This window comes from Ctenopharyngodon idella, chromosome 19, assembly GCF_019924925.1.
Source record: "Ctenopharyngodon idella isolate HZGC_01 chromosome 19, HZGC01, whole genome shotgun sequence".
NCBI classification, from domain to species: Eukaryota; Metazoa; Chordata; class Actinopteri; order Cypriniformes; family Xenocyprididae; genus Ctenopharyngodon; species Ctenopharyngodon idella.
The window spans coordinates 14,689,025-14,716,979 of record NC_067238.1 but is presented as its reverse complement, the minus strand read 5'-3'; the positions used below and the strand labels follow the sequence as shown (position 1 = coordinate 14,716,979).

The following is a 27,955-nucleotide window of genomic DNA, read 5'->3' as shown; positions in this document are numbered from 1 at the left end:
TCAAATTCAAAAACAATTTTATTGTATCTCAACCTCCACGTCACCGACAGCAGCTCACTGTTGAAAAGTTGAGGGACAAACATAAGTACAAACAATAACAAAAAAGATCACACAGCTCTTAATAATATATAGTTATATATTTATTCATACTGCCATATCCATTTATATTGGTTAATTGTATAAAAAAAAAAAATGAAGTACTGTCTCTGTGACTGTTTTTAATCCCCAAGGACCAAAATCTAACGTCCATGTCGCCCTGATCACTCATTTTACGGTCTCAAACCGTGACCCCCAGATTGTAAATGTGTCTGTGTATCCCAAGATCCAGAGCCCAAGAACTCCACAAGATATACACACTCATTGATAACAAGGTTGATTGAGAGAGAGAGTGTGTGTGTGTGTGTCTGTGTGTGTGTGTGTGTTTATGAGAGAATGACAGACAGATAGACAGAGAAACAGACAGAGGTTATTAGGTCAAATCCAACAAAACGGGAACAAGGGGCAGAATGTTTTTGAACATAACATGAAAACTGCATGTGACAGCAGAACTATTTAGGGTATTGTTGACTATAAATAAATGATGTCAACGCTTCGTGGCCTTTTCAGTATAATAAAATAGTTTCTAGTGTGTCAACTCAATGTCTGCAATACTACTATTTAAAAATGACAATACTGGTATTATGGAGTTAGATACAAGCACATCAGTTATAATGTGTCATAGTGCAGCGGTTCATGATTCATGCGAACGCCAACCTTAATAAAAGACAAATGTAAAGAAGGGGCACAGACATTAAACACAGAGACAGAATATTCCTTGTCAACATGTCTGTTTATGCGAGAAAATCTAAAAGCAGAAAAAATGTATCGTCAATATAATGGCGACAGGTTTCAGAAAAGAATAAAACAACTTAACGCAGTGCAAAACTCTGTAATAAGATCCTGTTTTAGTAATGTACTGAACAATTTAATTGGCCTGCAAGCTTCCCTAATGGCATTCCTGAAAGCAAAACATGACAACATTCATTGTGAAAGGAATATGTATGAAAAAACAGGTCACATTTCAGCCCAAAATCAAGAAATCAAGAGAACAAAATTTGTTTTGTTTTTTTTGTTGTTGTTTTTTTTTGTTTTTACAAGAAAGAAAGCCATTCTAGTACCATTTAGATATTTTGTATTGTGACATTTTTTAATGAACCAGTTAATTAAAAAATATATTCATTTTAAAATAAAGTGTAAAGTATTTATTGAATAGTTTACTTAATTTGATGTCCAAGAGTGGGCAAACATGCATTTTAGCATATATATATATATACTGTATATAAATATAAGCAATAAGGTAGGAGAGGCTGTGCTGTATCTTGAATAAGTCACGGCTGAAGGGCATCATTGCAACCCCTTTAGCTGTGACTTATTCACGATACAGCACTAGCCTCGAGTACCTTATTGCTTTTATAAAACAGTTACCACACAATACAAATATTAAAGCCAAAAAATATGTTGTAATGCAACTTTCATGAAGTAAACTTTCACCAAAAGCCTTCCTTCTGCCGGAAAAAATAGTCCCTGACCATGAACAGCAACAGAAGTTACTTTATTACGCTATTAGATGGCGGCAAAGACTGTCTTTATGAGTGTGTCATTCAGTGGCGAAGACTTTTATATTGAAAAGACAGAATAATTGTTGTGAACATGGAACAAGACGCAACTGCTTTGACTAGCACTGTCAGTCATAGGAATCAAGGACAGGATATATATATTTTAGGGATGCACCAATATGATTTTTGGGGGCCGATACAGATTTTAACAAACAATTATTGGCCGATACCGATATTTGTCACTTCCTCTCTTATATGAAATTTTGTCATCAAAATAGATAGTATTTTGATCATGTTTTACATAATCAAAGTTCAAAAACACCTGCATTATAATATACTAGCAGGTTTATTGCTGCATCATCAAATAATTTTTAATGAACATAAATTGGATCCATTTAACATTCAGCAGGCCTACATAAAGACAACAGAACAAAGATATATATGAAATAAACAGTGCTTTTTAGGTAGGTTTAAAAGTTTTCATGGACAGAAATGAAGTAAACAAATGTAAAATAGCACTGCATATTCTTCACTGTATAAATTAAATACATATTAATCCTTCTTTATTGTAACAGACTTTGTTGTGATTAATTTTCTAATTTGTTTTTGTATACATTTTAATTTTGTTTTGTAAGTTTAAATATGTATGAGATCTGCACTATTTCCTTTACTAAGGCGGGACTCTTATTTTGACGGGTGTTTTAGTCTACGGACTGACAAGGAGTGCACTTAATTCTTCAGAGTTTTTTTGCAGATTTAGAGTTTGTCCGTTTATTAAGCATCCCCCGAAAAGGCATAAGATCTGTATGTATTTATTTACTGTTAGTTGTAATAAGTGTTTTGAATAATTCGCTATATGTTGATGATAATGCAATGGAGGGAGAGAGAGTTTAATGCGCACTTCTTGTGCTCTGTAATGTTTAGCTTTTGTGATGATTTGTTAGGAGTGAAAACGGACACAATAAACTTAATAAAACATCAGTAAAGTTTTGGTCATCATTCTGATGGGGTCCCCTATACTTATGAAAGTTATTTAGTCAAGAATAGTGTGCAATCTTTTGTTATTTTATTAACTTTAAAGCGCAGACAGCAGCGCTAGGATTACGCAACAGACATTATACAGCAGTGCCTTCACACAGTTAATTTATAAACCATCGGTTTGTTATATCGGCGTTTTTCCTGCTACAGCCGATATGCAGATGGTTGTAAACTGAGCAAAAGGCGGCCAATAAATATCGGCGGCCGATACATCGGTGCATCCCTAAAATATATATTATACACACAGTCAAACCAAACATTATTCAGACATTTTTTATATTTTTGATATATTTTTACTAGTGAGTGCAGGACACTACAGTTCATTTATGTAAGTAAGGATAGCAAAAAAGTAAACTGTGACATATTATACCCAAAAATTAATCATACAGTGGACTACCAGTAAAACTGATAAAAAAAATTTGGAACCAAAAATTATTCAGACACTTTGACCTGACCATATTTTGCTTAAGTGTTCTCTGACAAAATTTAAGATCATTTTTTTCTGACACAGTTTAACTGTGAGATCTTGTCATATTTTAATTACCATTTTTTTTAAACTATAGTGAATAAACTGTATTAATGAATGAAATGTTCAAGGTGTCTGAATAAATTTTGGTTTGACTGTATATTATATATATATATATATATATATATATATATATATATATATATATATATATATATATCTTCCTTAATTATATGGAAATAAAGAAATAATGTCACAAGGCAAAAATCTTAATTGTCTTAAAATAAGCTTCATTTCTTTATAAAAACATATCTCATATAGTCAATTTATCACTGACATAATACTTTTCGCAAATGCTTCCACCTAGAATCAATGGATTTCTCCTAATTTCTCCAGGATGGCTCAGATGTAGTTTAATGTAAATACTTTCAGCTCTGCAAGTTCTAGCATGCCTGAAGAAAGCACAGGGGAATCTGTTCAGAAGCTGTATATAACAAACAACTGCCTCTGTCAATTAGTACTTGTCTCTAGAAAGATTGTTGTGATTCACATGTCAACATTGTTGTTTTGCTCTGAGAGCATCTTGTTGATCAGTGATTGTATGCTCTCAAATGATCAGACATATTGTGAACTACACTGAAAATAGTTATGATAACTTATATATGCATAAAATGTAAAGAATCTCAGGTATCACAAAAGAGATTAGGTGCCGTAAATCACAGAATGGTTAGTGACTCCCTAAAACCCAAAACACACAATGATCTCATACACGGCTGAATATGATCGTGTCAGGGTCCAAAAACACTGGACTGGACAAACATATCTCTGATTGCAAACGGAGGATTTGTTTTAAAGTTAAAAGTCGAGAACAAAAACTGGAAAATTAAACAGATTAAAAAGAAAAGGCGTGCTACATACCGGACAGAACATCACCAAAAAAAAAGACAAAGAATCTGATGACATCTATGAGTCTCATACTATCATAAAGAAAACCTACTTCAAAATACAGCTTTTTTTTTTTTTTTTTTGCATATATGATTCTGATCAGCTGAAACACTTTTCTCTAAAGAGTGTGACGGAAATAAAATGCGTTCAGTATGTTAATCCCAGCCGTGGTCCTCTCTGTCTAAAGTGTAAAAGTATGAGTACTTGAGTTTTTTTCTGGAGCAACTTAATAGAAATTAAATTAAAAGTGGCTTATTGTAATTGCAATTTTCATCAAGTAACATTAAAGTTTTTATGCCACAAAAATGGCATAAATAGGCCACCACATCGCCTCCAGCTCATCCATATTATTTCATAAAGCCCTATCAAAATATTCTACATATATAGTAACACATTTCAATCTAATGCTTGCCTACAAAAATTAGCAAAAAGAAAAACAGACACTAACATTTTCACAAGTGGCCTGACGTGACTCCAAACAGAGGCTAAACTGAAATGACCACAATCATGATGAAAACAAGTACAAACAAACAAACCATTCTAAAACAAACGCTTTTGATTGTTTTCGTAATCGGAGTACAACCGCTCAGAAATCAGTATGTTTGTGTACTTTATAAGCCAGCGGATGATTGATTGTAAAGTACATGTTGATGGTTGATTCACTTGCTCGCTTTGTTTTGAGGACACAGAACAATCAGAGGAGACGTGAAAACAAACACAGCTAAAACACATCAGGCCTCATTCATGAAACACATCAACCAATTAATCACTGTGTAAATTGTTTGTAAACCATTCCTTCAAAAATTAATCTTGGTGTTTCTTCAGCTGTGAGGACTTGTATATTTCAGTGGTAAGTTTTAAACTGTCGTGCCTTCACTATCGATTTTATTTTTTAAATGTCTTCTGTTGTTTTTCCTTTGTCCTAGACCCAGACTTTCAATCTTAAACTGTGAAAATCCATCATAAAAATATTATTACATTTTTATAAATATGATCTAAACAAACCACTTCAATATTTGTCATTCATCTGAGTGTCAATGATGATGCTTGAGACAATATATGATAATATATGATAAAATGTTAGCAAGTATATATATATAAGTATATATATTTATATTGTAGAGATGCACCGATACTGAATTTCTCCACCAATACCCATAGCCGATTATTTAGAGTGATATCTGCCGATACCGATACCGTTCTGCCCTTTATACCTTCTTTTAAATTAATGCTAATTTCATTATAATTAATAATTAATCATTATATTTTTAATTATTATATTTTGAAAGAAATGCAAATAAAAACTTTATTCTTTCCATTTCATCAACTTGATTCAGAGTAACTGGTATCAGTTATAAACAAACACATTACTCAAATTAATATTAACACAAATTAACTAAACTATTAATTCATATAATTCCTATTAATATTGAACATCAAACTGGTTTCTTATCGGCTGTTTTTGAAGTATCGGCCGATACCGATATTGCCCGATATATCGGTGCATCTCTAATATATATATATATATATACACATACACACACACACACACACACAATAAAATAAATACCAAATACATCCTTTGAGATGTGGTGGAAATGATAGTTCAACTTAAGTGTAACTGATAAAATAAACATTTATATATTAGTATTTTATCAGTTTAAAAAAAAGTAATAATTATATGTATAATTATATATATTATATATTTTATATATATTATATATATATATATATATATATATATATATACACACACACACACACACAATATATGTGTATGTATATATATGTACGCATTGTCTGAACTGTAATTTTTCTGAATCCAGATCATTTCCACCACATCTCAAAGGATGTATTTGGTATTATTTATTTTATTTATTTTTATTTGTTTAATTTTATTTAGTTTATTTAAATAAATTAATGCGAACGTGAAAAGTGCATTTATTTTCTTAAGAACCACAGGCCAAGGTGAAGTAATGGATTTATGAGAGAAATTCATTCTGCTTCTTTCATGAGTGAAGCCCACTGTCGTTCTCTCCATCATCACGAACGAAGAGATCTTCACACGCACACACTTCAGTGCTGCATGCGAGACACTCGCTCTTCAGCTGAACACAGTTCACAGTTTCCCACTTGCCTAAATCTGCCCCCGTATCTAGATTGTAACTCTGACGCCTTCCGAATAGATCTCCAGGTAAAGACAGATAAAAAACAAAAAGCAAGACTTGGAAGATAATCATGCTTTAAAAATATTCAGTCTCTGCTCTAAGTTTAACAAAGCCACTGAGAGCAACACAAACAGAGAGAAAGAGAGAATCCATTTGTATGTATATGTGAGAGATGTGTTTGAATGTGTGTCATGAGGGGCTCACAGGTTAAAGACCACCCTTACTGTGTGTTTAGGGGCAAGAAAGATGAGCTGGTTACCTTGTGATCGTCTCCTGTTTCTACCATGATCTCGAATCAAATCGAGGTGGTCCATCCAATAACAAGCGGCCAAATGTTTTTCATAAAGGCCCCATTGTTCTCTTCTCCAAATAGTTTGCAATGAACAAAGTAGCACATTCCCCCAATTTGTCCACTTTAATTACCCTATAAGAGTCTTGTATAAAGCCACTGAATGGACTGTAGTGTTGATTAAAGCTCATGACTGGGTGTGGAGTACTGTATGTCTCTCGGTCACTCCCATCCGCTCTGACCGGGGACCCACCAGCACGTGCTCTAGGTGGATCAGGGGGTGAGAGGTCAAGATGCACAGTCCGCTTTACATCATAGAAGGATACAGCAGCGACAGAATCTCTGGCGGCTCCCGCCCACCGAAGGAGGCGGAGTCACGGGTGCAAAGTAGGCGTGAACTTTAATGTTGGGCAAGTGAGTCTAAAGAGGAAGATGGAAAAAAGAAATAATGTTGGGGGAAAAAGTACATAAAGAAAGCTCATTGGCGTATGATAAAGCTTCTGCGCTATCATACTGATTACTCACAAAAACAAATTATTATAAATAAACATGTACACAACCAAAGTTTAAAGGGTTAGTTCACCCAAAAATGAAAATTCTGTCATTAATTACTCACTCATTTCGCTCCACATTCATAAGACCTTTGTTAATCTTTGGAGCACAAATTATGATATTTATGATGAAATCCGAGAGGTTTCTGACCTCCGATAGACTGTTAGTTATTACCACTTTAAGGTCTAGAAAGGTAGTAAAGACATTGTTAAAATATTCCATGTGACTACAGTGGTTCAAACTTAATGTCATGAAGCAACGAGAAGAGAATACTTTTTGTGTGCAAAAAACAAACAAAAATAATAAAAGTATGTAAAAAAGTATTATCTTCGCTTCATAACATTAAGGTTGAACCACTGTAGTCACATGGACTATTTTAATGTCTTTACTACCTTTCTGGGCATTGAAAGTGGTAATAACATTGCAGACTATCAGAGGCCAGAAAGCTCTCTGATTTTATCAAAAATATCTACATTTGTGTTCCGAAGATGAATGAAGATCTTACGGGTGTGGAACGACATGAGGGTGAGCAATTAATGACAACATTTTCATTTTTGGGTGAACTAACCCTTTAAAGCAATACATATCAGCATACATCAATCAATTTTGAGATGTGTTGTGTGAGCTCCCTCTTGTGTTCATTCCAAAGCCTTGTCAATGGATCATAAACTAAATAATGTTGTTCTGTTGTCTAATATTTTTCATTGATTTTAATACAATAACCGTATATTGTATAAAATACAACTGTATAAAATAAATGATTATTTTAAGTCATAAAATGTGTGCAATTGTTTAATCCTTCAATATAATTCTTACAATAACACAAAAACTAGTTATTTCTTTTAAATATCTATTTTCTATATCTATTGTACATATCTCCAATGTTTAGGGAAGTTTATGGACAATTTTTTGGAAAGAAATTAATACTTTTATTCAGCAAGGCTGCATTAAATTGACGAAATGTGACACTAAAGGCATTTATAATTTCAAATAATTGCTGTTTTTTTTGTTTTTTTTTGCTTTCTATTCAAAAGAATCAAAAATCAAATATTCCAAATATTAAAATCCAAAATATTAAGCAGCACAATTGTTTTTAACATTTATAATAATAATAATAATATATATATTTTTTTTTTACAATTACATTTATGCATTTGGCAGATGGTTTAAATTCTTTCATAAAGATTTTTCTTATTTAAAAAAGAAATAAATACTTTTATTCAGTAAAGACGCATTCAATTGATCAAAAGTGATAAAGACATTTATAACAAAAAAAAAAAATCTTTTGATCTTTATATTCAAAGAATCCTGTAAAATCATGGTTTCCACAAAAACAATAAGCAGCAAAAGTTTTGACTGATAATAATAAGAAATGTGACACTGAAGACTGGAGAAATGATTCTAAAAAAATTCAGCTTTGATTACAGGAATAAATTACATTTTAAAATATATTCAACTAGAAAACCATTATTTCAAATTGGAATAATATTTCACAATATAACAGTTTTTACTGTATTTGTCATCTAATAAATGCAGCCTTGGTGAGCAGAAGAGTCTTTCAAAACCACAAACCCTAATAACTTCAGATTTCGTGATGCATCACATCATCAATGAAAAATCAAATCAGAGCAACTATTTACACTTGTAATATCTTTTTAATTTAAACCATTTAAATTCAATTCATAAATTTCTGTGGACCATACTGAGGACTGCAAATCAATCCTATATCTGTATATATCCCAAAAAGGTTTTATTTTAAGTATCCATAAGATAAGAAACAATAAACCACTATGTTTTACCTCTCTGTGCGTAAGCAAAAAAGGTCTTACCCTCAAGCGTTTGATGCCGGCGCGGGTGATCTGTTGACAGTCATACAGCTCGATGCGGTCCAGGCTGTGACAGGTTTTCAGGTGCTCTAATGAAGCGTCTGTAATGAGCGGGCAGTTGTCGAGCTCGATCACCTCCAGTCGGTCATGAGCACAGGGTCCGCTGCCCAGCTGCCTGATGCCATCATCAGTGATCAGCTCACAGTGGGACAAACTCTAAAATATGAATGAGAATGAGGCTTTTCTGATCGCAATACATAAACAAGCCAGTAACACCCAAGAAATGTTGCAGAAATTATTAGTATTAATTACACATACTGATTATTAATCAAAATTAGCCGAGAAAAGCCCTCAAATGAAAATAAGACATTGGGACATTATTGTGGGAGACTTTTTTTTTTTTTTTTTTTTTTTATCTTTTTTTATTATTATTAATCACACCAAATTTACACATTATGTAAAATGTAAGTTTTTTATTGTAGATTTTGTTTTTTTAACCCTTACCAGAACCTGTAGTCGAGGGCAGTGTATAGATAGCTGGATGAGTGTTCCATCTGTAATCTATAGAGAAAGAGCTAACATTATTAAAAGGACTTTTATATTTTATGAAGTGTTTATAAAGCACTTTAGATGCATTAATAAATAAATACAATTATAAATATTCATGCTAACCACATTCATTGATAATCAACAAAACAGGAAATAACATTAGGAACTCTATTCCATTTCATTTCATTTCAGATAAGACAAATAATTGCAATCACAGTCATTGTCTATAATAAAAATATATTTTGTCAAAAAAAAAAAAAAAAAAATTATAGGGTTAGTTCACCCAAAAATGAAAATTCTGTCATTAATTACTCACCCTCATGTCACCCAAACCTGTAAGACCTTCATTCATCTTCAGAACGAAGGTCTTACAGGTCCTTCGCTCTGACTCCATAGACAGCAGTTTAATTACCACTTTCAATGCCCAGAAATGTACTAAAGACATCGTTAAAATAGTCCATGTGACTGCAGTGGTTCAACCTTGATGTTATGAAGCGACGAGAATACTTTTTGTGCACCAAAAAAAACAAAATAACGACTTTATTCAACAATATCTAATGATGGGCGATTTCAAAACACTGCTTCATGAAGCTTCGAAGCTTTACTAATCAAACTGCCAAATTCACGTGAACCATTAAAATTTTGAAACACTTATGACGTAACGAAGGCTCGTTTACTGAAATCACATGACTTTGGCAGTTTGATACACGCTCCGAACCACTGATTCGTAAAGCTTTGACGCTTAATGAAGCAGTGTTTTGAAATCATTCATCACTATATCATTGAGTAAAGTCGTTTGTTTTTTTTGTTTTTTTTTTGGTGCACAAAAGTATTCTCGTCGCTTCATAACATTAAGGTTGAACCACTGTAATCACATGAACTGTTTTAAATATACCTTTAGTACCTTTCTGGGTGTTTGAAAGTATAAATTAACTTGCTGGCAATCGAGGACTCACTGAGCCATCGGATTTTATCAAAAATATCTTAATTTGTGTTCTGAAGATGAACGAAGGTCTTAAGGATGTGGAACGACATGAGAGTGAGTAATTAATGACAGAGTTTTCATTTTTTGGTGAACTAACCCTTTAATTGTATTGAAAGGACAGCTATAAAAAGCCACTGTTGAGCATCAAACAGGTATTTGAAGCTGCAGGTGTTTCTGGAGTCTCAAGAACCTCTCCACGCAGGCTGGAAGTTGTGCTACAACTACAGTGTTTGAGGGCGGGTCAATGTCAACGTTGCTCACAGACAGCCAATGAAGACCACAGGCTTGCATTATGCAAATGTGTTACAAACCTACGTAGGTTCAAGCAGGAAGTAAGACTGGAATTACCGAATCGATTCTTTCTTTTGGGAGACAATAAATTTTGCACTTTGATCTTAAAAACTTTGAAGGCTTTTTACATTCACAAACAGCTATACTGCACACTACATGAATCCAATAAAGTATAATGGGGCACTTTAATGGCTCGTTTCCACCAAGCGGTATGTTCAGTTCAGTACAGTACAGTACGATTTGGGATGGTAAACCCTGATCCGACTTGCATTTCCACCGCCAACAGTACCCTTACTTTAAAGGCGTGGTGTATACCAGAAAGTAGCAATCGATGTCATTCTCACACGAAGAAGTGACAGTAAACAATAATGGAGGACATACAGCAGCTTTGTTTGAGCAAAGACTGAAGGCTCCAAGGAAAAACAGCCAAAAAAAAAAAAATACACATTGTGCTGTTATTCCCCTTACCCAGTATTGTGTTGTTATTCCCCTTGTAGCACGTGCAAGTGACGATTCTCTGTCAACCATTCAACATTCTGCAGTGAGTGTAGCTCCACCCTTTTGGTAGTGGTACTACTGGTACTATTGTGCTAGGTACCCCAACGGAAGGGTTCCAAAAAAGTGGTACAGTTCGGTATTTCGGTACCATTCACAACTTCTGACAATGGAAATGGAAATAATTGCATACTGTACTGTACTGAACCGTATCACTCGGTGGAAATGAGCCATAAGAGTCTCCAAATCAATTTCACAGACTTGTTTCAGAATTACTATCAGCAAAAATGATGGAAAACAAATTCACTAAAGGTTTTATCAAATGTAATGTTCTTAATGTAGTATGTAACAATATTTTCATGCGTTACTCTCTTAATGCCAACCCATTCTGACTTACCTGTACACACTCTTCTAAATCCATCTTTTCTAGTTCATGACAATTCTGTAAAACAGGAAATGATGCATTTGATTTGTGTTGTTAGAAGCTCTGGAGGTTCAGCACAGATGGAGGTTTGTGTTTGTCGGATTGTTTACTCACCCGTGCTAGTGAGGTGAAGCCTACATCTGTAAGCTGAGAGCAGCGAGCCACCTCTAATATTCTACAGAGACAAAAAGATCAATGGTTCCAAGTTTAACCCTCTGGTGCCATTCGCGTGTCGGTCAATTTTTTTTTTTTTTTTTTTTTTTTTTTTTTCAACGAAATTATTGTACTGTATTTTAGTTCGATAATGTTTTTTATTTAATATTTAGTATTTTTAGGGGATTTTATGGTTTTAAATTCTCTTTATACAGTAGTTATAATCCATCTATTCACTTTTTGAGCATAGAGCTTAATATGAAACGAAATTTAAACTGTCATATATAGAATGCTTTGGAGCACAGACTTAAGTTTGGTCTCTTTTTAAAGATGACACTGTTGAAAGCTGAAAAAAAAAAAACTTTGAAAAAAAAGTTATACAATTTCAATAAATCTAAACAAGCTGTGTTCCAAATTTGAGGTTTATATCTCAAAAAATGAGCTTTCAGTAAGATTTTGTTTGGGCGCAGTACCAAACGTTTCCATAAGATGAGATTCGTCTCCCATTCTTTTCCAATGTGGTCATTTTTGACTAGGAACAATACAAGTGTGACTATTTTTTTCAGGACCATTTAACTTTTTCAAACCATGTTCTTGATTTTTGTGTGTGTTCACACAGCAAGTGCCAAAACCTTTACCAAGTTTCTTACCATTCAGATGAAGTAAAAAAATCTAAAAAACAAAGCGTAAAATTTTTTGGTCAAAATGACCCAACAGCACCAGATGGTTAAAAGAGGAGAAAAATTGGGTAACGTCTAATTGCATGCAAATGCATTAGCGGATATGTGTGTGTGTTATGTACCTGAGACGGGGGCAGTTTTGGCCCAAGGCATTGAGAATAGCATCTGTGATGTTTGCACAGCCAGACACACACAAAGACTGCAGCCGATGGCACCCACGACAGATGGTTATAAGACCTTCATCTGTGATCTGCTGCTCGATTCACACACAGAGACATACCTAGATGAGGAACCCATCCGCTTGGACATATTTGCACCTATCCCGTGTATGAGAGAATGTGAATGTGTGTGTCTTACTGAACATGTCTGCAAATTGAGTGTGACCAGCTCTGGACAATGTGCTCCAATATGCTTAAGTGCTTCGTCTTCCAACTATAAAGAGAGAAAACATAAAAGAGAGACAGATAATGTGTTACTAAATGATTGGTTGGATTTAAAGAGACAGTACACCAAAAAATTTAACTTCTGTCCTCATTTACTCACCGTCATGTTGTTTCAAACCCATGGAATACAAAATGAGGAGATTCAGTGACAACAAATCAATGACAATGAAGAATCAATGACAACAATTACCATAGAAGTATATATATTTCAAATCTTCTAAAAATATATGATAGCATATGGACTATGTTTATCTTATTTTTTTATTTTTTTTATTTTTGTCTCTTGTTCTTTTTGAATGTTCAGGTTTCAATGTGGATAACCATGGTTAATCTAGATGTTAAAACATGAACCACATTTTCAGGTTAGGTGATGGATCATTTTTTAGTTTTTGTAAACACTGTGGCCCGTTTGCGTCAACCAATGCCATGAGATTAGGTCGGGACTATAGTATTTATTAATATTTTGAAGACTTTCATTTTAATTTTAGTCATTTTGTTATGCGCTTTTGTCATTTTTATTGGGTTTTTTTTATTATTAAATATTTCTACATTGCTTTATTTAAAGGGGATCTATTATGCCCCTTTTCACAAGATGTAATATAAGTCTCTGGTGTCCCCAGAATGTGTCTGTGAAGTTTCAGCTCAAAATACCCCACAGATCATTTATTGTAGCTTATCAAATTTGCCCATATTTGGATGTGAGCAAAAACATGCCATTTTTATGTGTGTCCCTTTAAATGAAAATGAGCTGCTCCTTCTGGCAGCTTTTCAAAAGAGGGCGGAGCTTTAAGAGATTGTGCTTCTGTTGCTCAACAACAACAAAGCTGTAGAATCTTAAGCAGCCAAAACTAATTCTTAGTTCATGTTTACTAAAGTAGTTAACTAATAAAACCTAACATTGTAAAGTGTTACCACAAAGGTGAATAAATAAAAAATTAATTTCTCATTATTAAGTCATGTTAGCTAATGCATTAACTAATGTCAGCAAAAGAGACCTTATTGTAAAGTCTCACCATTTTATTTTATTTTAGCTTTATTTCAATTCAAAAAGCTATAAGTGGGTTTAAATAACGTAGCAAAAGGGGAAGAACAGTGAAGAGGGCTGTAAGATTATGTGAAAGTTCAGAATCACCTGTGTGCAGCCCTTGAGGAACAGGCCTTTGAGTCCCGGACAACATCTCACAAGCGCTTGTATGCCGTCTTTGGTCACCTGATCACACCACGAGATGTTCAACTGCTCTAGCAAAGGACAGCCCTCGCTAAAATGACACAGAGAGAGTCATTTAGCCCTAGAGAAGCATTTTGCATAACCAGCAAGTATGTGCATCTGTGGCCTCTGACCTCAGAGCTTTGAGGGACAGGTTCGTGATTGAGGTGCAGGAGGCAAGATCCAAGTGCTTCAGTTTGGGACAAAATTTACTCAAGCTGTTACAGGTACTGCAAAAAGAAAGACAGAAGTTCAACAGAGATCAAAAACATCTCTCTCTCTCTCTCTCTCTCTCTCTCTCTCTCTCACACTCACACACACAACCCTTCACCCACCTGTCAGTGATCTTGGTGCAGCCATTGAGGCTGAGCAGCTCAATATTTCTGCAGTTCTGGGCAAATGTTCTACAAGAGACATAACAAATTTTAAAACATGATTAAACTTTAAACAATGCTTGAATTTCCCAAGTTGCAATAATGTCTTTAGTCTAAATGTAATGTCCTTTAGAATGGAAAGCATTACTAAACTCATGTACGAATATTAAAGCGGCAATCTACTTTCTTGATAGGTCTTAGAGTCAGCATAAAATGGCATGAAAGTTGCAATTCGGTTGTTAAGTCTGACGTCACGCTGCAGCGCTTCCGGGTCCAAACGCTCTATCTCATATTTGTTCAATGCCTATTTTGTTTGTACATTTGCTTATATGCTATTAAAAAAAAAAAAAAAAAAAAAAAAAAAAAAAAAAAAAGCGGCATTATAAAAGTTCTGTTGGTCGCGAAAACCCCCCCCCCCAAAAAACAGGAAGAGGTTTCTGTGCTGAAATTTCCTGTTTGATCACAGGTTGAGCTAAGGTTTGGATGAGGGGGTATCAAGTATTTAATATTTTTATTTAAATTTAACTTTTACATGATTGACAGAAAGATAAAGGTTGACACATCCTGCTATTATTTACCTCCTCAATGTTTAACAATAAATAAGAGTTGAATGCCAAAAAACAAAACAAAAAAAAAACACTCCATCTCATACCACAAGAAAACAACAAATGGTGCTAATATACACACACGATGTGGTGTAATACTTCCAAAAAATTATAATCATAACTTTTATCTCCATACCAAAATCCCAGATGGCCAGACAGTGATTCTTCTTTTATAAATCGTTAAAATATTAATTTCTGTGACGCTGTGAGCACGGAAACTGTTGTGTAGACTGTAAATATTTTAAATGTTTAACTTTAAAATGTTAAATGTTTAATATGAATAAATAGCGCTCATAAACGGCCATCGCGATGGCATTCTCAAGTGAAACAAGTAGAGGCTTGGACCCAGAAACGGCGTTCCTTACGTCACGACTTAACAAGCGGATAGTCTTTTCTTCCTTATTGCGACATATTTCTGAGTGAAACAGCTTTTCATACAAGACAACATGTAGGGTGGGACTTGATTTTGTCTTGGTATTGATTGGATGTTTGTGGTTTGCTATTGGTGGATCTCATGTGAGTGACAGGTTGTCCCGCCCTCACGCCAGTAAAAAACGTCATCAGAGAAGAGATGTCAGTGCATCATGTCAGTGCAGTGAATAATGATTACAAGGATACATTAATTAAATAAATAAATAAATAAATAATGATGTGCACGGATAAATCATTTAAAATCAATACTGCAATACTCCATCAAAAATAAGAAATTTTGATTTTGATTTCATGGTGACTTTAGACTAATTCACATAAAGAGCAAAATGACAAAGTGAACCGAAATTGGTTTTTGCTCTAAAACTATTAAAGGATTAATTTACTTCAGAATGCGTGGCGCATCGCAGAGCAGTTCAAGAAGAGCATTTGTGGTTAAAAAGTATTTAATTTTTTTTTAGAAAATTATTTTTTTTAGTAAATGACTGATCGTTTCACTAGATAAGACCCTTATTCCTCGTCTGGGATCATGTAGAGCCCTCTGAAGCAGCACTGAAACTGCAATTTGGACCTTCAACCCGCTGAACCCCAGTGAAGTCCACTATATGGAGAAAAATCCTGCAATGTTTTCCTCAAAAACCATAATTTCTTTTCGACTGAAGAAAGAAAGACATAAACATCTTGGATGACATGGGAGTGAGTAAATTATCAGGAAATTTTAATTCTGAAGTTTCGTCCTATCATCCTTTAACAAACGGTTTGCATGCATGGAAGATGGCAAATCGCACATACTTAAATGCAAAGATACTGTAAGCCATTTTAGCTGTTTTTTTATTTTGCTAAACCTTAACAGTCAAAATGATTGACAGGCAAAAAGCGTTTCTGATTGGTTGGTCTTTTCTGCTGTAAAGTTGACACAAAGACAGGTGGGATTTCTCACAAAACTATTCTCTTTTAATGATATCTGTTGAATTAATGATTCAATGACTCACTCATACATTTCACTTGTTTCATTACTGGATGAATCAGTGTTTTTCTCTTGAATAATTCAATGACAAACACATTTTTAACGGTCACTTGTCGCCACCTACTGACGTAACAATGTAATTGATACAATCTTTATTTGAAGCGTCAAGTTACTTTCAAAAGGCAATTTATTCTATTTTGATAGACATCAGTATTTACATCCAAACTATAGACTTCTGAGAACATTTCAATTATTGTAAGACAGAAATAATTATTCTGTGAGGTTGAAAAGACTGTTTATGAAGCTGTTTCATATCTATACATGACAACTGCTCCCTCTGGCTCAGCGGCAGCACCAGAACAGCATTTATTTGAAATAGAAATATTTTGTAACAAAATTAAGTGTAAAAGAATACTTGTCAGCATTTTTTGTACCCAGTTTCAAATGGATTTAATAGTTTCATCTTTTTGCTGTGAAAATGTGCTCATAAAGCATTCATCTGCTCCCTCATTCTTACCTGAGTGCACTATCTCCGACTCCGAGACATCCTCTAAGACTCAACTTCCTTAGGAAGCCTCCACACCGCTTTGAGATGTTCTCCACCACACGACCCTGTACGTGAAGAGATTTTTAAGATCTATTAGCCACCTTCATATTAAATAACACCCGAAATTCTGTGTATTTTAATAGTTAAAGCAAAATGTTGACTTCGACTGTGTTGTTTGAAAAGAAAAAAAAAAAAGTCTCAAAAATGACCTCAATGTCTCTCTGGAAGTCAAAGAGGTCTATGCGCTGCCAGTTACTGCCATCCAGGGCTAACAGGTTCCATGACTGGGAAAATGAGAGCAAGTGTGAAACAGAAAGTCAATAAGCCCCTATTGATAGATATATACTAAAAAATATTAATATATAAGATATAGTAATTTTAATATATAAGAGCTTCTTCCTGCAGAGCCCCACACATGACATACGGGCAAAAATCTACAGTAGTGGCCAAAAGTGATGTCCGGAGGAGATATTTGTTTATGACTCAACAAGTTTGATTAAACCATCAAAAAATGAGGAAAATATTTTACATTTTTATTATATTTTAAATATGATGGAAGAACAAAAAACTTAAGGTAAGGTATTTATCTGACAAAATTATTTTTCAAATATGCAAACTACAGATACAGGTTTTATTTTACTATGCAAAACAAATGCAAAAATGCTACAACATAATCAGTTATTAATATTTTGTTGGTTCTCTCTTTTTTTTGCATGTCTTCATAATTTCTTTGTATCACAGCCTGGACACAAATTATGTCGCACAATTTGGCGTGTTTCATTGTGTTTTCACGCAATTGACTCCAAGCACAACTACACAATTATATTATATATATATTATATATATATATATATATATGCATGCATATATATTAAGTATGCATTTGAATTTTAGTTCATGTAAATATATATATTTTCCCATATGTCATGTGCGGAGCTCTGTACCTTCTGTTATATGTACCTTACATATAACCATAGCCATTACAAGCAACATATAATCCACAAAATATTGTTTCTGGAGGGCTCTTAAAAGCATGAAATGAACAAATGTCAAAATAGACACTTAATGTGCCACAAAACACCAGTCTACTCTATAAAGTCCCTAGACTAAATCACACTTACTCGTGAGACTTGTGCGCAGCGGCAAAGTGTGACTACATCCAGAAATGAAAAGATTCTGTGGAGAAAAAAAAGACAACATCAAAACCATTAGCAAACATCATTAACAAATAGTGATAGAGCGTGTCATTAAAGTCAGTCATTATTTCTATGCTATAAAAATGGCAAGGATAAGGAAAGATGAAGAAGACAGAGATGATTAATACTATTAACAAGAAGAGATTATTAGCAGGAAGCAGGAAGAAAGAAGTACTGAATGGGTTTCACACCAACCGTAACAGCAGTTCCTTCGGCAGCTTCTTGTTGATAACAGCCTCATCGTTATTGGAGAACATCTGAGGAGAGAGAAAGACATTCATTTATAAAACTGTGTGTCTTGAGAGTTTAAAGGTCAATAGCGTTTACAGTGTCTTACAGCAAATCACACACTTTAAACAATAAAACAAGATGACAATACCTCGGTTCGAACCACAGAATGACAGAATAGTGGCTGATTTCTGTCTGTGTGTTTTGTTGAAAAGTGTCTTTCGTATTCTTATACGAGAAAATACAGAGGCTTTGGTTCTATAACAAAGTTTATGATTACGTCCTTGATTATGAGTTCACTTTTTTAACTTTAGTCTGTGTAATGTTGCTGCTTGAGCATAACATCTGCAAAGTCACAACGCTCAAAGTTCAATGCAAAGGGAGATATTTTCTTTTACAGAAATCGCTTTTTAAGGACTACAACAAACGGCTGATAGGGACTACAACGAGCTTCTTCCCAGGTTGGTGACATCACAAACCCCCAAATTTGCATAAGCCCTGGCCCCGGGAACACTCAACAAAGGAGGTGAGGCCATGTTGGGCTGCTTTAGAGAAGAGGAAGAGTTGTAGTAGAGTGTTGTTACCATGCCGTCATTTTACGCCAGACTGTTTCTTGTTGATTAACATGACGGCACATGCTAGTCGATGAGTTGAATCAACTCCACAGAAACTACATAAATTTATCCACTAACCATTCAGAAATGTCCATATGCATTCTAAAAGTTGTAACTTCTTCCTGAGTCTCTCCATCAGTGTCTGACTCCGGTTTGAACAATGTAAGGCTGAACACTGTTACTAACAATCGTCATTTTGGCTGCGTGAGATTCTCCAGCTTTGTTGTTGTTGAGCAACCAAAGCGTGAGCTGTTAAAGCTCCGCCCTCATTTGGAAAGTGGGCCGGGAGAAGCAGCTCATTTGCATTTAAAGGGACACACACAAAACGGTGTGTTTTTGCTCACACCCAAATAGGGGCAAATTTGTCAAGCTATAATAAATGATCTGTGGGGTATTTTGAGCTGAAACTTCACAGACACATTCTGGGGACACCAGAGACTTATATTACATCTTGTGAAAGGGGCATTATAGATCCCCTTTAAGGCATTAGGAATGAAATATTATAAATGGATCAAAACTATTTTACGGAAATAAATTTCACAAATATCATTTACTGTGTAAGGAATTACTCCTAAAACATGCCTAAGTGCCAGTGTTATTTTAGTATTATTTACATACTATTACAGTATTTATTAATATTTTTTATATATATATATATATATATATATATATATATATATATATATATATATATATATATATTCAGTTCATTTTAATTTTTAAGTCATTTTGTTTTTAGCAATTTTATGTGTTTGACATTTTTTAGGGTAACACTTTTCAATAAGATTCCATTAGTTAACAGTTAATTCATTAACTGACATGAACTAACAATGAAAAACACATCTAAAGCATTTATGAATTTTAGTTCATGTTAATTTCAACATTTACTAATACATTATTAAAAACAAAAGTTGTATCTTAACATTTAATGGCCCTGAGCACACCAAGATGCACAACAGTACTGTTTTTTTTTCTAAGACACGTTTATAAAAGTTACTTAAATGTCCTAATTGAACTAAGGCCTAATCCTGGCTTAATCTAAGCCCCGTTTGTGAAACCAGGCCAACAATTCATAACTTCATAATTTTAGTACATCACTTACATTTGAATTTATTTCAGTTAATTGCCAAGGCAACATTGGAAATTTCATTTGAGGTTTTTTCTTTCTTTTTTTTTTTTTAATTTTTAATCTATTTCAATTACTGAAAATTATTTTTAATAGTTTTAAAAGTTTTCCAAAAATCTATCACACTCTAGCCTCAAAATGGACTATATTTGACCACATTGAAGCTGCCTTATAAAGTTAGTCAAGGTTTCCTGTACTCTCTCTCTCTCTCTCTCTGACCTTTAGAATTGTAACAATCTCTTTCAAAGTTTGTTTGCGCTTCCTCAATTTCACACATTCTGTTTTCTAGCTCATGGTAACGCTAACAGCAGGAGGAATGTCTAAGACCAGTCCCGTTTATCTAGACATAATATTTTCACTGCACTCTAATAAAAGTTTGTAAAAATAGGATCCAATGTACCGTGTTAATAGGAATTTTCCATATTGATGAAAATTACCAGTACCTTTTTTTTTTTTTTTTTTTTTTTTTTATCCAGAAATTAGGCAATTCACAGCACTTGTCTTCCTTCATCCTGTCACTTAATTGGCAGTAGTGCAGAATGTATTATAACTAGATTAATCTGAAAAAGAAATTCAATCCCGAGTTCTGCTTTTTTTGCAGCTAAAATTTAGCCCTATAGGCTTGACTTTGTGTCAAACATACTACATGAAATTAACACCAAAGATCTTATCCTGGTTTCATCACACCACAAAACCTTTTTTCCCAGTGGTAACAAGAGATACAGATTGTCTTGCTGAATAATTCAGACCAGAGAAGTGTTCCTGAGAAGTAACGACCTCATATCCAAAAATAGTGGAGCGCACATAAACTGTTCTGTGCATTGGACACAAAAACACGGATTTCTTTTTGTAACCCTGTCTTGATCTAAAGAAGAATCCCAGCAGTCTGGGATCAAATTGATTCACTAATCAACAAAGAAAATTGCCAGGAAAACCAGTGTCCAATCCCATAAGAATCACCTTAGTTAATCACAGGTGATGGCAAAAATTTAATTCAAAGTTTTAGTTCACCCAAAAGTCATTATTTACTTGCCCTTTTTCTTCTAAAAGAATGTTTAAAATGTTATTCAATACAATGAAAAAGGAGTACTATTGCAAATATGACCAATAAACACAAAAGTACACAGTATGACTCGTGCATCATATTTCAACTCTTCTGAAGCCATATGATAACTCTGTGTCAGGGAAAGGACAACATTTCACTCGTTATTCTCTGAAAATCTTTGCTTTCACACCTGGCACCTCAAGACGCATTGTTTCAATGCTTCAAAATATATATAGTGCATAAGGAACCATTCACATCAAGGCTGATAACGATAACTGTAAAATTTTAATAAGCATCCTAATTCTATGAGAATAGGAAAGTCCTCACTACAGATAACAACACAGAGGAGCAATATCATTGGAATCACTATTTTTCCAGCTGAAGAACAATAAAAACATTCACAGTGTCCATCTGACATTAAAGAGATGAAGCATTTAATGTGACAGACGACGACAACTGCGTGTGCATATAATAAACAGAATGTTTATTATAAGCATATTAGTGTGAAAACCAATATAGTTATCTTTACAGTTATCGTTCTTGGTAGGAATGTGCTTGAAGTCTTTTTTTGAGTTTCACAACCCCAAAGCCTGTTTACTTTCATTATCTGTATCACTTACAGATTCTCTAAACATCTCCTATTGTGTTGCACAGAAGACAAAAAGTCATACAGGTTTGGAACGACATGTATGGAAGCTTGTTACCGGCACTGAATAAAAAATAAAAAAGGTAATTGTGACTTTTTTTCCCCACAATTGTGAGTTTACATCTCGAAATTCTTAAACTCACAATTGAGAGTTATAAAATCAGAATTGCGTGATATAAAGTCGCAATTGCGAGTTATAAAGTCAGTCTTTTTTCCTCTGAATTGGACTTTATAACTCCCAATTGCGAGTTTATGTCTCACAGTTCTGAGAAAAAGAAGTCAGAATTGCGAGTTATAAACTCACAATTGCGAGAAAAAAGTCAGAATTTTGAGTTATAAACTCACAATTGTGAGAAAAAAGTCAAAATTGCGAGATATAAACTCACAATTGCGAGAAAAAAGTCAGAATTTTGAGTTATAAACTCGCAATTGTGAGAAAAAAGTCAAAATTGCAAGATAAAAACCAAAGTCTGTTTTGAGCAAAGTCTGTTCACTCTGCGGTGATATTTGCAACACCTCCGGGCAGCTATTTCGGACATCCAAGACCAAGTCCTGTCAATTTGAATGGGGGAATCCTGGGGGGAATCTCAAAAACTGCTCAGCAAACTCACAATTAAATAACATATTTCAAATCAGCAACAAAATCTGACATGAACTGTCCCATAAATGTTGTTTCGTATGTTCAAATAGCGTTTAAAAAGCTTATTTTTCAGGGTAGACCAGCCAATGCGCATGTGCAGTCCTAAGCACGAGTCTCAAATTTCTATGGGAACCGGAGCCTCTAACGACAGCCTCAGTGACGCAATGACTTTATCGATCAGCGATATGGCGTATTCCGCCATATTGAGCGTTGCAGTTTCTCCCATTTATAACTAATAGGAGTGAACCATCTTTCTATATCTATAGTCTTTGTATAAACTCTCAATTGCGAGAAAAAAGTCAGAATCGCGAGATATAAACTCACAATTGTAAGAAAAAAAGTCTGAATTGATAAAAAGTCACAATTAACGAAACAAGCTTACATAGACATCCCTTTAAAGCACCACCTCAGCTAAGAAAGACAAACAAACAATATGTGAGATGGCTTACAGCTATTCAGTATTATGAGCTCTCCCATTTGTGTTTTCTTTTCACCCATCCATTCTCTATGGGGCAACTTTCCATTTGATTGTTTGTTTAAGAATGAGCCATGTGATGCCTGACTACAGACTGTTACAAACCAGGAATGATTGATCACTTGTTTCCAGCTCATCAGAAACACTCTATATCGCCAGATGACTTTTCTCATGACCAGTTCCCTTTTATATCTAAATGTCTCCTGTAACTGTTTTTACATGAGTGAATCTCACAAAGACCTGTAATGGTCATACTTCAATACCTAAAATAAAATAAAATAATAAAATAAAATAATTAGTTTATTACTGAGAATATTTTTCTCATTAGCCTAGAATAATAAGCATTGAGAATATATGAATTACAAACAAATTTAAGGTCTAAAGCATATGTAAATGTATAGAGAGCATATATTTTATCCCATAACCAAAAAAGAGAAAAAAAAAAAAAAAAGAAAAGAAAAAAAAAAGTTTACATATATATATATATATATATATATATATACACACACACACACACACACACACAGTGCCTTGCAAAAGTATTCATACCCACTGAACTTTTCCACATTTTGACATGTTAAAACCACAAACAAAAATGTATTTTATTGGGATTTTATGTAATAGACCAACACAAAGTGGCACATAATTGTGAAGTGGAAGGAAAATGATAAATTGTGTCCAGCATTTTTTTACAAAGAAATATCTGAAAAGTGTGGTGTGCATTTGTATTCAGCCCCCCTGAGTCAATACTTTGTAGAACCACCTTTCACTGCAATTACAGCTGCAAGTCGTTTGGGGTATGTCTCTACCAGCTTTGCACATCTAAAAAAGTTAAATTTTTGCCCATTCTTCTTTGCAAAATAGCTCAAGCTCAGTCAGATTGGATGGAGTCAGTCTGTGAACAGCAATTTTCAAGTCTCGCCACAGATTCTCGATTGGATTTAGGTCTGGACTTTGACTGGGCCATTCCAACACATGAATATGCTTTGATCTAAACCATTCCATTGTAGCTCTGGCTGTATGTTTAGGGTCGTTGTCTTGCTGGAAGGTGAACCTCCGCCCCAGTCTCAAGTCTTTTGCAGACTCTAACAGGTTTTCATCTAAGATTGCCCTGTATTTGGCTCCATCCATCTTCCCATCAACTCTGACCAGCTTCCCTGTCCCTGCTGAAGAAAAGCATCCCCACAACATGGTGCTGCCACCACGTTTCACAGTGGGGATGGTGTGTTCAGGGCGATGTGCAGTGTTAGGTTTCCACCACACATACCGTTTTGCATTTAGGCCAAAAAGTTCAATTTTGGTCTCATCTGACCAGAGCACCTTCTTCCCCCACATGGCTTGTCGCAAACTGCAAACGGGACTTCTTATGGCTTTCTTCTTGCCACTCTTCCATAAAGGCCAGATTTGTGGAGTTCATGACTAATAGTTGTCCTGTGGACAGATTCTCCCACCTGAACTGTGGATCTCTGCAGTTCCTCCAGAGTTACCATGGGCCTCTTGGCTGCTTCTCTGATTAATGCTCTCCTTGCACGGCCTGTCAGTTTAGGTGGACGGCCATGTCTTGGTAGGTTTGCAGTTGTGCCATACTCTTTCCATTTCCAGATGATGGATTGTACAGTGCACCGTGAGATGTTCAAGGCTTGGGATATTAATTTTTAACCTAACCCTGCTTTAAACTTCTCCACAACTTTATCCCTGACCTGTCTGGTGTGTTCTTTGGTCTTCATGATGCTGTTTGTTCACTAATGTTCTCTAACAAACTTCTGAGGGCTTCACAGAACAGCTGTATTTATCCTGAGATTAAATTACACACAGGTGGACTCTATTTACTATTTAGGTGACTTCTGAAGGCAGTTGGTTCCATTGGATTTTAGTTGAGGGTATCAGAGTAAAGGGGGCTGAATATTAATGCACCCCACACTTTTCAGATATTTATTTGTAAAAAATTTTGGACACCATTTATCATTTTCATTCCACTTCACAATTATGTGCCAATTTGTGTTGGTCTATCTCATAAAATCCCCATAAAATACATTTTTGATTGTGGTTTTAACGTGTCAAAATGTGGAAAAGTTCAGTGGGTATGAATACTTTTGCAAGGCACTAATATATAATATATATATATATATATATATATATATATATATTTTTTTTTTTTTTTATCTTCTCTTGTTTTTCCATGTCTTCATAATTTCTTCCTATCACAGCCTGGACAAAAATTATGTCACACAATTTGGCATGTTTCATTGCGTTATCACATATGAGACAATTGACTCCAAGCACAAAACAATATCTTACAAAATCTTTGACATTTTTTATCACTGAGTTGGTAAAGCAGCTACTCTTTATTTTGTTTCCAGGTCTAGTGACCTGTGACCTTGCAGGTTTTCTGAATATCAATATGACTTTGCACTCATTTCAATATACAGTAAACCGCTACTGACTACAGCTACTGCATGAAATTTTATCTACAAATTTTCACTGTGTAGCACAATAATGAAATTGTAACATGGCTGTGCTCTTTTTACCGTTGCAGTAGCCAAATGCAACTATATATGTGTGTATGTAAAGGCAACATGACAAAACCATACACACAAACAAAATAGGTCCACCAGCTGATGGCTATATCCCTGTTTTCTGACAATATTGTTACAATCAAGCAGCCAAGCATAATATGAGCTGTCAGTTATTTGTAAAGATAACTCTCATGCTGCTGTCTCCAAAACAATGTCTAGATAATCACTCTGATCCTAAAAAAAGCAACAGGCCTAAGCTGGCAACAATGCATTGCTTCTTAAATACTGATTACATCCGTGCCTTTGCAATAGAAATAATGAGATTAGGCCTTGTACCTTTACATAGTTATCACAGTTTCCACTTAAATGGCATGGTTACTGTTGTAAAGTCATAATGAAGTATTATGGGTCTTTCGAAACATTATAAGAAGCTATCAGAACGCATGTCATATTATGGCATTTGTTGCTAGAATACTGAGTAATGTATGCATCACAAAGGAATACTTAATGTTTATTTTATCGTTCACATAACTTTTGCTATAGAAGACAATGGCAAATGTTACAGAGATACTTGGTTCATTGCCACTTTCACATCAGCCATATTTATGTTTACAAAAATTAAAATTAAAATGTCATACAAAAAGGACATTAGTTGATAATGTCACACCTTGGATGGTTAATATGGTTTCGAAAGTTGTTCACTGTTTATAGATAGATAAGTAACAGTGGTAATGTGGTGGAAACTGGAAACCATCATAAAGTTTGGTTTGGATAGTCTTTTTATCAGAGGGTAGAGCAACATTGTGGTATTATATAACAAATTAATCTTTAGTAACTGGCCTACAATGTTTCACTCTGACAGTGCCCAGAGTGCATGTGCGTGGCAACTACAGACATAAACCCCCGATAAAAAAAACAAACAAACAAACATATACATAATGCCATGTGTCTCAACATTACGGCTGTGTTTCAAAACCTAGTGAGCTCCCTATCTAGACAGCGTCACAGGCGCCGAAAACTGCAACACGCGCCTATGAAGCCATGAAAATGCAGTCTAGCTAGTCAACTCACTAAGTTTTGAGACACACCCGATGTAAACACAGTTATAACTTGTTTAAACACGGCTGATATTGCGTCTTCAAGGGCAACAACAAACTAAATGTAGTCGTAAACCGGCCCAACTGTTTTCTATGATGATGTGTTTAGGTGCGATGTGTTTTTACGCGTAAAGGCCCGTGTATATATCCAGCTTTTGTTTTGGCCGGCTGTTTTTCCCCACTTCAGCCTGTGGGCCTAACACCATTATCCGTCTCCTATAATCTCAGCTAACCAGTTTAATTTATAAAAACAATCGAAGCGTACATCGCAACCTACTGTTGCTTCGCGTAAATAAACGAGAAATATTAAAGCACCTTTTGTGGCACACTAAGCTTTGAACAATGGTTGTGTTTATACTACAATCCGACACAAAGTAGACTTCACAAGAAAAAAATTATAGCGACTTGAAAGGGATATAATGATGGATTTGATACTGCCTTTGGTCAACATACATTAATGAATGTGTTTTATAGACTGACAAGTAATTAGAAGAGCTGAACTTATATGATTGCGGAAGCTCGGCCTCTTCTACTGCAACAACACTTATAATCCTCCATTATTTAAGCCGTTTAGGAGTAAAAACGCAAGATTATTTACATCGACATGTCAATCTGGAAATAAACTGTGTCTACTCGCCTCAAAGCGACTCCGAGAGACGCCGTTCACCTCCTTACCCATCCCGAACACTACAAAGTCGGCAAACCGGAGAGGAAACGCGCGTCCGGTTATTAAAAGGACGTAGATGTGTCGGTGCTGCTGGTTTCCGTCGAGCTCATGCCATGTTTTCACTTAATTTCATCGCGTTTATATATGGCGAAGATGCAGTAGAGCCTCAGTGGTTGAAGTATGAACAAATGAAGCTTATCTCCTGTTGTGTTGCGGATCACCCCCTCCCCTTTACCATGACTAGATCTCAGACTGTTTCCCTATCTGTAAACTACAATTAACTTATGGTCAGTGTTGTTCATAAATATTGCAGTTCTATCTGTCCATAAGAATCTGTCAGACTGAATTAATATTTAATAGCCTACTTTAAAGCTATGTGTAGCCTAATGATATGGTAGGCTAACTGTAGTAAAAGTAACAAGTAATTGTCTGTGGACAATGTTCATGGTCTTTAAGGTCGAATATAACTATTTTATGATATAATATTACCAGTTTTATAGTTGTCATGTTACCAAACTGGTAAAATATTACATTTTTTCATAAAAAAACAAAACAAAAACAAATACATGAGCTACATTTCAGATGAATTCAATGTATTATTTGTAGTTCTACACAGAAAGTTAGTTGTCATTCTGAGGAAATGAAAACATTTATGCTGATCATTGTTTGCAAACTAC

At 34.7% G+C, this 27,955-nt stretch overlaps 1 protein-coding gene across 2 annotated transcripts; it reads right to left on the bottom strand.

Annotated features, from left to right (window-relative positions):
* On the bottom strand, window positions 1-27,538 carry fbxl20 (F-box and leucine-rich repeat protein 20). 2 transcript variants are annotated; one of them, XR_007926577.1, is made up of 16 exons: window positions 27,249-27,538; window positions 18,420-18,481; window positions 18,150-18,204; window positions 17,238-17,312; window positions 16,999-17,093; window positions 14,442-14,510; window positions 14,241-14,336; window positions 14,032-14,158; window positions 12,814-12,888; window positions 12,579-12,709; window positions 11,738-11,798; window positions 11,597-11,641; window positions 9,384-9,440; window positions 8,883-9,095; window positions 6,472-6,921; window positions 1-57 (listed from the first exon to the last, which is right to left on the bottom strand). XR_007926577.1 is itself a non-coding variant. In XM_051873210.1 (15 exons), the coding sequence occupies exons 1-15, from the start codon at window positions 27,288-27,290 to the stop codon at window positions 6,814-6,816; spliced, it is 1,311 nt and encodes a 436-aa protein (XP_051729170.1). In that variant the 5' UTR covers window positions 27,291-27,538; the 3' UTR covers window positions 119-6,813. The 2 variants fall into 2 exon arrangements, 1 of the variants encoding a protein (XP_051729170.1); XM_051873210.1 differs by lacking the exon at window positions 1-57 and having other exon boundaries at window positions 119-6,921.
* Between the last annotated feature and the right edge of the window lie 417 nt (window positions 27,539-27,955).